At 37.9% G+C, this 13,498-nt stretch overlaps 1 protein-coding gene across 2 annotated transcripts in view; it reads right to left on the bottom strand.

Moving 5' to 3' along the window:
* The window catches only part of LOC122640404 (probable trafficking protein particle complex subunit 13 homolog), a 29,068-nt gene extending 22,696 nt beyond the window's left edge, over window positions 1-6,372 (bottom strand). For both annotated transcript variants that reach the window (XM_043833578.1, XM_043833579.1), the window contains exons 1-7: window positions 6,012-6,372; window positions 5,849-5,933; window positions 4,540-4,670; window positions 4,337-4,439; window positions 3,931-3,945; window positions 2,695-2,840; window positions 2,082-2,268 (exon numbers count right to left, since the gene is read on the bottom strand). In XM_043833578.1, coding sequence (XP_043689513.1) covers window positions 2,082-2,268; window positions 2,695-2,840; window positions 3,931-3,945; window positions 4,337-4,439; window positions 4,540-4,670; window positions 5,849-5,933; window positions 6,012-6,298 — 954 coding nt within the window. In that variant the 5' untranslated portion in view covers window positions 6,299-6,372. The remainder of the gene's footprint in view (window positions 1-2,081; window positions 2,269-2,694; window positions 2,841-3,930; window positions 3,946-4,336; window positions 4,440-4,539; window positions 4,671-5,848; window positions 5,934-6,011) is intronic.
* Window positions 6,373-13,498: the final 7,126 nt, after the last annotated feature.

The following is a 13,498-nucleotide window of genomic DNA, read 5'->3' as shown; positions in this document are numbered from 1 at the left end:
GATGAAACATAAAAAAAGATGGCCTTCCAAATCATGTCGAAAGAGCGGGAGTTGGATGTCCATCTTCTGAGGTTGCGTTCCATCCAAATGTGAGCAATAGTGGCACAAAAGGCAATCTTGCCAACCGAGTCGCAAATCGACTTCCCTCCGAAGGTCATGTCTATCCAAATCCACTCTCGGCTGAGTGGGAGAGGGGTGCGTCTACCTGGCCAGCAAAGGCGGAGGACACAGGTCCAAATGGAGGAGGCAAAGGGGCAAGTGAAGAAAAGGTGATCAACATCTTCAGTCCCATTCCAACAAAGACAGCAGCTGGGAGGGACTGGAATATGTCGATGAGCAAGAAAGGCTTGGGTGGGGAGGCATCCAGCCAGGGCACGCCAAGCGGTGAGGCTATGGCGAGGAATGTGACCACGAAACCAAACCTCTGTTACAAATTAAAATGTTTTTATACTGGAAATGTGCTTAGTGGAGGTTCAGTAACTCATCCGCACCCACTGAGGTCTTAAATTACTCAGTGGATTGATTGATGTACACTGGGTGTGGACAGGAGCATTATTGTATGTAAAAATGTAAAAATGTAAAAATGCCAGGTCACTGCCAAGACTGAAAGGTTGTAATGGTGAAATATTGGTCCACGAAAGTGTAATTTAAAAGATAAGTAAATTAAGGATAGAATGATGTTAATCGAAATATGAAGAAAAAAAGACCAAAACACTGTTCATGGTACTGTTCACGTGAACAGCATCACAGCCCATATCTGCCTTGTGTGGGGATGCTTTTTAGAAGATCTTGTGGGCCCATTAGAGATATTAAGTGGAGAAAGATTCTATCCTAATGCTGCCATAATTTAGTTTCTATTTTCAGTTTTAGAAAGTATATTTTATTTCATTGCAATAGAATCTTAGGTAGTTTCTAATTTCAGTTTGTTACTATTTTTATTTTGTTCTCTAAAATAGGAGTTAATATTTTGATGTAATGGCAACTAGATTTTATAGGATGTTTCATTTTGGTTGTCAGCTACTTGGTAGCAAACACTTTCTATTTTGTAACCCATACTTCTATTATAAATATAGGGAAGAGGGTAGCCTAGCCCAACAATTTGAGTAAAAAAAAACAAAGGAGAAACCTCATGCAGGTTTTTGCTGTGAGAGACCATGGGTGAGAGACCCTTCTATCTTCTTTCCCCCATTCTTCTTCTTCCTATTGACACCCTATTCTGAATTTACTTTCCCTGCAAATCTGAGGGTAATCAAGACTATAATAAGCTCCTGCTGGAGTTCAATATTTCAACTGAACATATTCCATTAAGTTGCTGCCAACAACTGTTGCTGATCAAGGTGGAATTCCAGACCCCGTGGTACTGATTTGAAGAGTTTTTCCTGCTGCAACTTCAGACCTTCAGAACTCAACATCCAACCATTGGAATCAAGCAATTTTTGGAGCACAAATCCCTGTCAGCATCCTCTCCACTCAATCCAAACCTGAAGTTTATTTGCTGGCTGGTTTGAGTTCTATTCATTAAGCTTCTATTTTAATGGTTAGTTTCCAATTATGTAAGTCAGTGATATCTCAGCAACCATACATAGTCTGGGCTTGAAATTTTGAGGAGTTATTTACCTACGAAATGTCTAAACTCGATGGGAAGTTAGGCCCCATCTGAGGAGTTTCACTACCAATTCCGACCAGGGTATATTTCAGGTTTTCTAGGCTTGTGGTTGCATTGCTGGCACTGCTAGTTGCTGGCCTATTGTGTTGGGAATATCCGAATATTGTAGACCCTCATAATCTTATTGTCTTCAGACCTGTGTTCTGTTTCATATCATTGTTTACAGCTGGAACCAGTACTTGTATTGGTGTCATTGTGTTGTTGGTGATCCTGACTGGGGTTGGGTTTGCTCTAGACCTAGCCTTACGTTATAAAAATAGAAGGAAACTCTACAATTATAGCAGTTCAGAGAGAGAGAAAATGAAATTGAAAGGGAAATTTTTGGAATGCAAAGAGTTTTTCCTGAAAACCATGACAGATGTCAAACTTCAAGAGAAAAATTAATCAGCTTTCTCGTAGAAATGAAAAATCTCACACTGCCAAGAATCTGTTGTGTCTGCAGGCGACCAGGTTCACCCAAATTTGTGCGCCATGTTATTTGAAGTTTACCAAGAATATTACTTCCGTCAACTTTCATTTGTGCAGAAGACAGCCTTAACTGATAGAGATAATTATGAATTCCTCCTCCAGCTCTAATGAGAATTGGTGGCTTAAATATCTCTCTGTCAATTAGCATGAGTGGAAGATAAACATGAAGTTAATAAGACCCCCCCCCCCCCAAAAAAAAAAAAAGAATCCAAAAGTAATATAAATATCCCCCTCCCCCGATGGCACGTGCATACACATTCATATCGGGATGGGTTATGGTCTCTTCATTCAACAAGTTTACACCCAACTTTTCAGATTGAATCAAATGCAAAGTGGGGTATATGGGGGTAATGAACCCTTAGCCAATTCAAAATGTTTACCTATCTTGGATGGTCTACAATGGTAATATGACCCATATCATCTCAAAACATGGGATGAAAAGAGGGGTTTCAATTAGCAATAGCTCTAGATGAATACACCACCAGGGAAAACAAATTAAAGCCAAATTTCAGCCACCTTTTACTTATAATATAAAGTTTAAAGAAGATCACGTGTACTACCTAGTTCGACAATTAATCTCCGAACTGTGCTCATCAGCTTTCAATACTGTGATGCTCCAATGCTCAGCCGGCTCAAACTCAACTTGGTCCATAAAAAGATTTGACTTTGTATGATTTTCAATGCAAGCCTCCAAAAATGTACTTTCCTGAGAGGGGAAAAGGATCCAGCAATCATAATGAAAAGGAACATTTAAAGGATCTTAGGATATGGCCATTGAACCACTTTCACAATAGGAACATTTAAAGGATCTTAGGATATTGCCGTTGAACCATATTCACACACATATTATGCATTACGCAGTGACAAATCTCAGGTCTACATGGAACAACATATTGAAGTAAATACAGAAAATTTATAATCATACGTGCCACAAACAAATGAGTTCAACCCAACAACTCTTAAACTCAAATTGAACATAACAGTATAGCAATAGAAAACTCAAGCTTTGTAATGTGCCCTCCTGGATTCATAAAGTTGAAAAAAAAAATCGGGTTTGTGCTCTCTTTTTTTTTTACCTCTATGAGCAGTTATTTAAAATTAACAAGTTATCAAGATATTCCAAGTTTCAAAGTAGTGTTAACCCTGTAAATCAACCCAGCACTTCATGCTCAGCTATCTCATATGCTTCTTTTGTCACTCTCCTATTACTTACTTTAAGTGTATAGTTTATTGAGACCATTCTATTTCAGGCAATTCAGGAAACTCAGGTGTTACCTCTTATTTAAGCAGGGCAGATCTCTACCTTAAGTTATCTATAGGAACAAGGCCAAACTCAATCAAAACAAAAGAGTAAGATACACCAAAGAAACCCAAACAGCAGAGCAGTTTCCTGCTGGTAATGCTTTCATTTGGTCCAAACTCCAAATCATGAAACTGAATGTCTTCTAGTACCATTAGATCCCTCACTGTCATTCATCCAAGTAGTTTGCATATGGAAACTCTCTTACAGACACAAGCATGCATTGATACGTCATTCACTCATTCATACAGACAGATGAAAACACAGAGGTGCAAAGTTTTAGTGAAGCAAATATAAACGAGATCACTAAGAGCCCAAATAAGTGAGCTGTGTGGTGGTTTCATCAGCTCTAGTTTCCAAACAAAAGACTGAATATGGCAGCTAATAACATAGGATACATGTAAAAAATTTCACAATTACCTCAATACCAACAAACCAGAAAAATATAACTAAAAAAAATACATGAGAACTTAACTCACCAAACCAATAAACCCACCTTGACTGAGCGAACCTGCACAAAGGAGAATCATAAACTACTAAACTCAACAATGAATGCTAATCAAATATCACATAGAGAATTAGAAGACATTCACAGGCAGCAAACCTTGGTTGATGTTACTTGACACATGCATCATATGTCATGTAAAGATCAGGACCCACCACTTTATAGGTCATAGTGGAAATAGCCTCGTCCAATGAACATTTGCAGTTTGATTCTGTTTTTTTTTTTCTAGGAAATCTTTAAGGTGGGACACATTCTATGGTGGATCTAAACCTCTGAACATGAAATACTTGGCAAATCATGGGTGTGCTAGACCATCTCCATGGATCCTATGACTCATGCCCCAAGCTGTTCTTTTTACCATTTGATTGAAATTTGTAAGACATGGCACAGATGATACCTTTGTTCTGACTGAAAGTGGGTTTGCAACAACGAACTTGAAAAATTGCGGAAGATGTTTTCGCTCACCATCACCATCATTGTACAAAGCAGTGCAGACAAGCCTGACAATTTTGTGGTAAGGAAACACAATCAAAATTTCAACATGTGCTATATGATCAGTAAAGTGGAGATGTGAGAAGTAGAAAACTATAGGTGCCTTACGTGTGTGCTCCAAGTTCCTTCACATCATGTTCTACAATGAAATCATATCTCCCCCCCGAACGTATCGATTCAACAGGAGATTTTGTAGTATCTAAAAGCAGTAACCGCTGCCGCTCTCTTTGAATTTCCGCCTGCATTCAGTCACTCTTTTTAATGTCTGGGATCAGAGTTGTTGGAATGATGAAAGTTATGTTCCAACCAAACTATATGTAAAGATAAGCTATACTATATTGATATAGTGTGGGAGAGATATAAATGAATATTTCTTTCTCAGCTTGGAGGAGCACTTTTCCCATTAAGCAAACAAATAGTCCAGAAGAAATATTTTACATGAATTAGTGAATTAAAATGATTTTCTAAACCTGCAAATGATCATTTGACAAGGTGACACTGTCAGGTGTCACTGTATGCACAGACACTTCTGGTTGTTCCAGACTATCAAATCTACACCTTTACTTGATTGTTTACTCATGCAAAATTCAATGAGTTGTTCTGTGCTTGACCGAGTTTTGCTTCTTTTTGAATTCTCCTTCTGGTTCAACTCCATGCAAGATGATCTACCTATGACCCAACCCTGTTATGGTACTTCAACAAGGCTAGGTGCCTTACCACAAATAGAATTAACCACCCCTCATGATTTACTCTTGACCTTCTCGGGGAGTAATTAGATTGAAGATTTCTGCAAGATTGATGGCTCCCCAAGAGTCCCCTTTCCTCAAGCTCAATTATGTATCCATTATTTTCGGTTAAAATATTCTCCAATAACTCCATTTCTTTCTCGCGGTTTAAACCTTACATCAATTGACATATCCATAACCATTAGACAGATAAAGACAATTTTCCATAATAGTATCACTCTTGGAGACAATAAAACAGCAGGGACAGAAAAATAAAAAGAAAAAGAGATTTAAGCGATCAAGGAGATGGGACCAAAAGGAAAATTGATTCTGGAAGTGATTTACAAGAATACATGGGAAGGGGCTACCAAGGGTTGGAACTACAAGATTGGAATCCAATTGACAGCCTCACTCACATATACTTAAGGAATACTCCTTACAATCAACTCTTCAAAGCTTCATAGCACTTATCAAAGCCAAGCCCACTAGCACTTTCTCGGTGCCATCATCACTTTTACATTATAATTCGCAGCTTATAGATTGCAAAGAATGTTAGAAAGCATTGTTTGGTTCACTCTATAATGTTGTCAATTGACTACCAAACGAAAAGCACGTCAACTGCAGGGACAGGAGGACAGTGTTCTCACAGAATGTTAAATTTCAAATAATCCATTATAAACAGATAAAATCACCTTGATTATAACGTCCCTGACTTCGAAATCAGAGCTGTTGTTGATGCTGATATAGGTGCAGAAGGTCTCGCCGAGATATATTGCTCTGCATTTCATAATTGCGAGACAATGAGTATCAGAGTGCAATAGATTGAAAATTAGATATCTAGACAGAGAAAGAGACCCAAAGGCTTGGGGTAGGATGAGAAGGCCAGAGAGGCCCATGGCATCAGTAGGACTTTGAAGCTCAAATCGATTGCGATAGGTTAGATCGGATTCGCCGGCTTTATGGTTGCCACTTTGAGGGAAGAGTCGCGGAAGCTGAGACGCAGCGATAGGGTCGTCAAAGAGGTCCTCGCCTGTGAAAAGATCGAGCGGGTCGACTCGGAGAGGACTGTCCACATGAAATGATGGCCTGCACAGCCGCATCACCCTGAAGGCCAAAGAGTGCGGTCCAGGCGTCGAGCTCATCTCTCTCTCTCTCTGAAATCTGAAGTTTCAATTCGATTGGAAAAATCAGAGTATCAGAAGGAGAAAAAAACTACTCTCCTCGACTGTTGTTGCTCATGTCGCTTGGTTTTTCAGAAAAAAGACTTTCGTGCTCAATTCTTTGTTCTTTGTTCTTCCTTCTTAGCTTTCAGGCTGAGCCCATGAAAACCTTCGATAGAAAGAGGGAAATTGAACTTACAGCCTTCAAGACCCAGATTGAATATGAAGAAACCTTTGGGGAGAAATCCAGCTTCCAGACCCGACCCACACCTATACCCAGATCCTCCTCAAGGGTAGGGTCTAGGCTCAGCAATGGGAAAAAAAAATTCTCTGCTGTGCCCTAATCTTACGATGCACTGCCATGCGGAGCTGAGAGCTCAACACGTGGAAGATACGACAACTAACGATGTCGAGCTTGAAAAGAAAGAAGAAAAAAAACTGTTTTGCATCGAGTTCGCACCGTTGGATGAAGCTTCTTCCAAGTGTCAAGCTCTCAAGACCGTAATGTAGTGCATTGTTGGATACCCGCACTGTAGAGGATTTTAATCCCTCTGCAATCTGCATCAACAACAAGGTGGGCAAAACTAAGGGCATTTGTTAGATATGTGTGTTCCTCAAACCCTATTTAAAGGTATTAATTTTGCATTTATTATTTTGTGTGATATGTTGTTCTAAGATTATACCTTAAAGTATCCACAACTAGGGATAATATTCGATATATTGTTCATAGGGTTGTCACGTTGTATATTTCTCAGAATGATTCAATAATATAGATGTGAGCATTCATATTGTAGATGTGTTGGACATGATCATTATGAGAATCTTGTATGGATCACCGTCAATTGTTTATGCGACAATTCTCTTTAATAGTTATTTTTGTCTCCACACCTGAGAGGTCCCTATTGTTGCAGGTATACTTTGTGTGTGTCTTAGTATGTCAATGGTTGATGCTTCAACGGGTATAGGTCACACCACTTGGCTGTTAAATTTTAATTGGACTTTGGTTTGTATTTATGCTCCTCCTAATAAACTCGGTCGTTCTTTTTTTTTTATGCATTTATTTTATGTTCTTAGCTTTCTGAAAGGGCATGTTTCTTTTATCAGTGGTTTTAATGAGATCTTACATGATTGTGAAAAATTTTAGGGTTCTAAACCGTCCTTGTGACTTCTTCTATTTCTAATTTTTATTTTTAACTCAATAACCTTTACTTTTCTGAATTCCCTCTTGGGGTCCCTTCTTTTATCTGGTTTTTCTTCAGTCTCTGTAGATGTCTGAAAGTTCCCTTTTTTTTTCTTGGTGATTTATACGGTAATCGGTTTAGATGGGTTGTTCAACTTGCAGATCTTAAAGATCTTATCTTTGGTGAACAAATTCGCTTTTGTTGTTGTTAGATCCATAACTCTGCCCTCACGTTTAAGAAGGAGGAGGGGGTAAATCTATCACTTTAATACCTTTTAAGGGTAGTTTACGTATTACAAAAAAATTAACCGATGACATCATCACTAAACTAACGGACATGACCTACTTGAATGAAATGGTAAAATGTAGGGGGTGTTCAAGTAATTGTTTAAAAATGGAGGGATAGTAAGAAAACGGGCAATAGTCTAGGGGGGGTCCAAATAATTTTCTCTTTTTTAAACCATAAAAAATTCCGTCATGTCTCGTTTTATTTCTCTTGTTCAAAGTGCTTTTGTTCAAGAGCGAAAAAATTATGATAACATCATCATGGCCCATGAGATTTTTCATTTTATAAATCATAAAAAATAAAAATTGTACTATGTTGCTCTTAAGATTGACATGTCTAAAGCTTATGATAGAGGTGACTGAGGGCTTTATTAGAACTGTCATAGAATCTATTGGTTTTTGTTATAGTCCTATGATTTAATCTCTATCTGTATGACAACTTGCACCTATTATATTACGTTGAACAGTAATTCTTACTATTTTATTTTATTTTTTGCTTTCTAGGGGCCTTTGACAAGGGGATCCCTTGTCACTTTTTCTCTTTCTTTTTATAATGGAGGATTTATCTCATGTGCTTTCTATGGCAGAGGATGAAGGTCTTTTTCGGGGTGTAAAGGTTGCTCGATCACCCCCTAGAATTTCCCATTTGTTTTTTGCAGATGATTGGTTTATCTTTTGTGTGGCTCTTGTAAAAAAGTCACCCTTGCTCTTAAATTTATTCTTCAATTGTTTGATGTATTTGACCGACAAATTAATATTGACAAGACTTATGTACATTTTAGTTGAAATTGTAATCCTCTTATCTTTCAACAAATCCTCCACGTCCTCGATTTCCGCAATTAACTTCAAATTCTCTATATTTAGACTCTAAAAATTCTAATGAGCCGTTCCAAAGTTTGGAATTTTTCATCTCTTGTTTAGCGTATGAAATCTGAACCCCGAACCTTATCAATGGAAAATGAATTCTTTGTCTCTTATAGTAATTAACGCTAAGTTAGGAGTGATGGAGATCAACTTCGGAAATAAGAGACTTTAAGATTAGTAGAATGAAGACAGAGTATATGATATGTAATTTTTGTCATACTATGATGGTCACTAATATAGTGCGATGTGGAAAGAGAGATACCACAAAGCGACTATTTTAGATATCTAGGGCCAATCATAAATAAAGACGATGATATAGAAGATGGTGTATCACAAAGAATTAAAGTGGGATGATGAAGTGAAGAGGTACGTCTGGAGTGTTGTGGGACCGTCATATTCCTTTAATTTTTAAAAATTAATCAAATTCGTATTAAATGCTGGCCTCCCTTATAAAGTTATATAGAAGACTCAAAAATAGACTTTGACACTAAAAAGGAAAGGCCTAACCTAATCCTTAACCTATTAGCTAACTTAAACTGACTAGGAAACTGAAATAAACTCAAAATAGAGTCATAATCCAGCCCAAATAAATAACTAAAAGAAAAACTAATAAAATCACTTAAATTGAACCACTGGTTCAAACCAGCTTTGGATCTGTTCAATTTAAAACATTAAAAACATGAAAATAAACTTAGTATAGGGCTAATCCCGTATGCAACTCATGTACTTCAACTTTAGGCCCATAAAAGTGGTCTATTACATAAAAAACCCTTGGGGATCAAAAGCCCACATATATATATCTCAACCCTAGACTTATTTCTAAAGAATTAAGCCCATTTCGATGATGAATCTGCATTAATGAGCCTCATCCTTCCCCAAGCACATTTGATCAACTCCTTTCCTAGGCTAGTCCCTTCAACCCCCCCAACTGGGTCCATTTCTCAACACTCCCCTTGTGCCCTCGCTCCATCGCTCCTGGGTCTCCCATCGCCTCTCCTGACTCACACCAGCCCAACCCATCCTCCTACTTTTACTCGATCGGCTATGATGCATGGGGCAGAATGTTGGACAGTTGAGAAGTGTCATATTGAGAAGATATATGTACCTGAGATGAGGATGTACGAAAAAACTAGGAAGGATAAAGTAAGGAATGATCATATTAGAGCTGACTTGGGAATCGCCCCAATCAATGACAAGCTTTGAGAGAGTCGTTTGAGGTGGTATGATCATGTTCAAACGAGATCTAAAGACACCCCAATAAGGATGAGTGATCTGATCTTGATTGAATGAGCTAAAAGAACTAAGGGCAGACCTAAAATGACAATAGGAGAAGTTGTGAAGAAAGACATGCATAGTTTAGGTCTTGTACTCTTGTATCTAATATGACCTCGGATAGAACTTATTGGAGGATAAGGATCCATGTAGTAGATCCCATCTAGCTGAGATTCTCATGACTTACTGGGCTGTGCCTCTTTCCCTTTACTTTCATCTTTCATCATTCATTTTTCTTTTACTTTCCACCTTTTTTTTCTTCATTACTCATCTTATCCCCCATCCCTCTTTTCCCATTTCTCCATCCCCCCCCCCCCTTTGCTTAGACCTCAGTTTTGCTTTGTTTTGTTTGATCTATGTAGTCGATCCCATTAAGTTATGATAAGGTTGAGTTGGTTGTTGTTGTTGTTGGTAGGATTGTCCTCATTAAATCTATTTTAAATTTGATTCCTACATATCAGATGTCTGTTTTCAAATTGCCAAAATCAATTTGTAAGGAACTTGATTCTGTTCAATGCCGGTTTTGGTGGGGTCTTTCTCTGGACCAACACAAATTCCTTCCCATTTCTTGAATGAATATTTGTAAACCTAAGTCTTTTGGGGGGGGGGGGGATAGGTATCCGATGGGCTGGATTCATAATAATGCATTGCTTTTGAAGTTAAGCTGGAGAATCTTAACTAATCTGTCTAAAATTTGGGTTCAGTTACTTCAATCAAAATATTTTAGGTTCACAACTTTCCTCTTGGCACCTAAGCCAAGACTGTGTTCAAATTTTTTGGAGGGGTATTTAGGTCTCTCACCTGAATTTCGTACGATGATTTACTTGAGAATTGGTAATGGCTCTCACATTACTATCTGGACTGATCCTTGGATTCCTACATTACCTGATTTTAGGATTCCTGGTCAAGTCACAACTTCTTGATTCATCTCACAATTGGAATTTGTCATTGTTTCGTTCCTTAGTCCCAATCATATTGTCAAAACCATATTGAAAAAAATTCGATTCATCTGTTGGATTTTTAAATGTTTTAAAATTAAAGATTCAAAATACGATTTTGTTGGAAGGTTGAGTGCTTTCCTAATAGACACCTAAATAACCAATTGGTGCCTATTGGAAGACTTGTTTGAGTGGCTAACAAACAAGCCTTATGGGAAAAGACATGAGTTGGGACATATCTCTTGGAGACATCCCTTAGGGGTGTCTCTTCCTCTCCTATATAAAGAGAGGAGGTCTTGCTCATTCTCTAACAATTTTTTTTGAAATACATTTTTTTTCTTCCCCACCGTAGTCGGTCAGTGTCGATGAATTAGTGAATAAAGCCTTTGGACGCCCTTTGTAATCACATTTGAAACTGCAACCTATATGATTAGAGAGTTGTTTTATCTTGGGGGTATAGATGCATGGTCAACCCAGATTGCAGAATTGGGGCATCTAAAACCTTAAGGAGAGCATTGTTTGATGCGACTCAACTCTACCATTTATTGTTCGGATTACACAAGAGGACGTGTATTGTTGATGCGGTGCGATACTATTTGTCATACCAATCAGATAAGTCTTGTATTTACTATTTATTTATTGTTTCTAGTCTTATACTTGTTGTCCATGATATTTGACTCTTACATCATCTCTTTGAGTTCTTGGATAAGTTTTTTTGTCTTTTCCCAAATCGAGTGTGTTGACTACTAAAATTACTGCCTCCTACCTCAGCTCCGGTACCCCTAAATCTGCCTCCTCTTCCCATTCTTTTCCTTAGCGCTTGAATTGGAAGCTTAGGCTCTGTTTGGTATTCATTCTTAGAATGCATTCTAGGTCAATTTCGCAATCTTCAACAATTAAAGCAACTATTATTACCATCCGAGAATGCGAAATCGACCTAAAATGCATTCCAAGAATGTATACCAAACACAGCCTTAAACGTAGTCATAAATTTACAAAGTTTCTTTGGTAGTGTGTACATAATGGTAAACTTACCAAAGACTTCCTTCTTCGTTTTCTCTCTATTGATGTTTTATGACCCTTGTGCACAACACATCATGAGTCAATTTGACATTTTTTTTCAGTTGTTCTTTTTCTAAACGAATTTGGACAGCTGCTACCTCCTTGGGCTACGACCTGAGTTTTTTGTGGCTTCTTTTAAAGTTCTCATTTTGCAACTATATTCCAATAAAGATTTTTCAAAATTGGATTTGAATTCTTTTTTAATTTTGGGTTCCAAACTTCCATTGTTATGTTCTTATGGTTTAAAAGAAATTCCATTCTTTGTGGCTCAAAAAACCCTAACCCTACACATTTAATTAGTTTAATTTCCCTTTGGACTGCTACTCATACTCATCTCCATTCTCCTACTTATAAGGTCTCTTGTGACTCGTCTGTGCACGACTTGGTCCAATTAAAACCAACAGATGGTCATACCGTCATACACTTATCTTCACTGATTGGAGTTTTTGCAAGCTTCTCAAGAAGCAGGTTGAGCCTCTAGTATATGCTTGAAAACAATCACACTTTAGTTTCGCATGATTATGGTTATTTAGGTTGTCCAATTAAAGCAGACGCCAAAACAATTGAACAAGGTACCAAAAAATGCAGCTGACCAGTGACAAGGGCATCAAGCATTTAGAGAGCTGGACAGACTCAGGTATTTTGAGAAATGGGTTGGAAAATAGTTTCACTATGGCTGCTTTTCTTCCTTACTTCCTTGAGGAGAGGGTTTATCATGTTTAGACTTCAGACGATGGATGTAATATTCCCTGCTGTGAAAGCCCCGATCGGAAATCGTGAGTATTCAAAAACTACCTTGAAGTCATGGTTTCAAATATCAGTCATAGATCGACCATTCCATATTGAGGCCAATACCGATACTTGAGCACGGTGCAACGTTTCGTAGTAGAGGTAAATTTTTCAAAAATCAATAGATAATCCATTCTTAGTGCAGAATCTCTGGCTGGGGCACTCGTAAGAGTGACTTGTGTTAGGACTTGAAATCCATCAATAGATTTTGGAATCATTATCTCAGACTCGATGAAACTTCTATGTTTTTGGAACTTTCAGCTGCTAATGCAAGTCCAACAGAATACTTTGACTAAAACCAAGAGAAGAATAATTAACAGATGATCACCGCAACATATAGGATACGGGAGGAGAACATATAGAACAGGGGAGGAAGAATTGGATGGTCATTAGCTCAAGTAACTTAATTCTCATGCAGCAGAATATTACCCTTTCTTAGTCACCAGCCATAAGCCCTCCTGCCTCCTGCAAGCAACATTTTCACCTACTAATACTGGACAACAATTAATGAAATTAACAAATATTGGCATCAATAATTGATGAGAATTTCATTCCTATTGAACTGTCAAGACTTTATTAGTTCAAAATCCTCTATTAAAACTTAATGATCGAATGATCAAATGTACAAATCTGAGTATACAAAACAAACAAAAGAATTAAATCGAAATGCTCACAATCATATTCCAGACATCCATAGCATGGATCACAAACCTATGGAAAAGAGCCTTTGTATTTACTGCTACAAGCTGCACTCTGCAGATTTGAAGTCTTTGAGCACCTCCCAGTTTCTTT

This window comes from Telopea speciosissima, chromosome 9, assembly GCF_018873765.1.
Source record: "Telopea speciosissima isolate NSW1024214 ecotype Mountain lineage chromosome 9, Tspe_v1, whole genome shotgun sequence".
NCBI classification, from domain to species: Eukaryota; Viridiplantae; Streptophyta; class Magnoliopsida; order Proteales; family Proteaceae; genus Telopea; species Telopea speciosissima.
The sequence above is the reverse complement of the archived record's forward strand: the minus strand, read 5'-3'. Positions and strand labels throughout refer to the sequence as shown.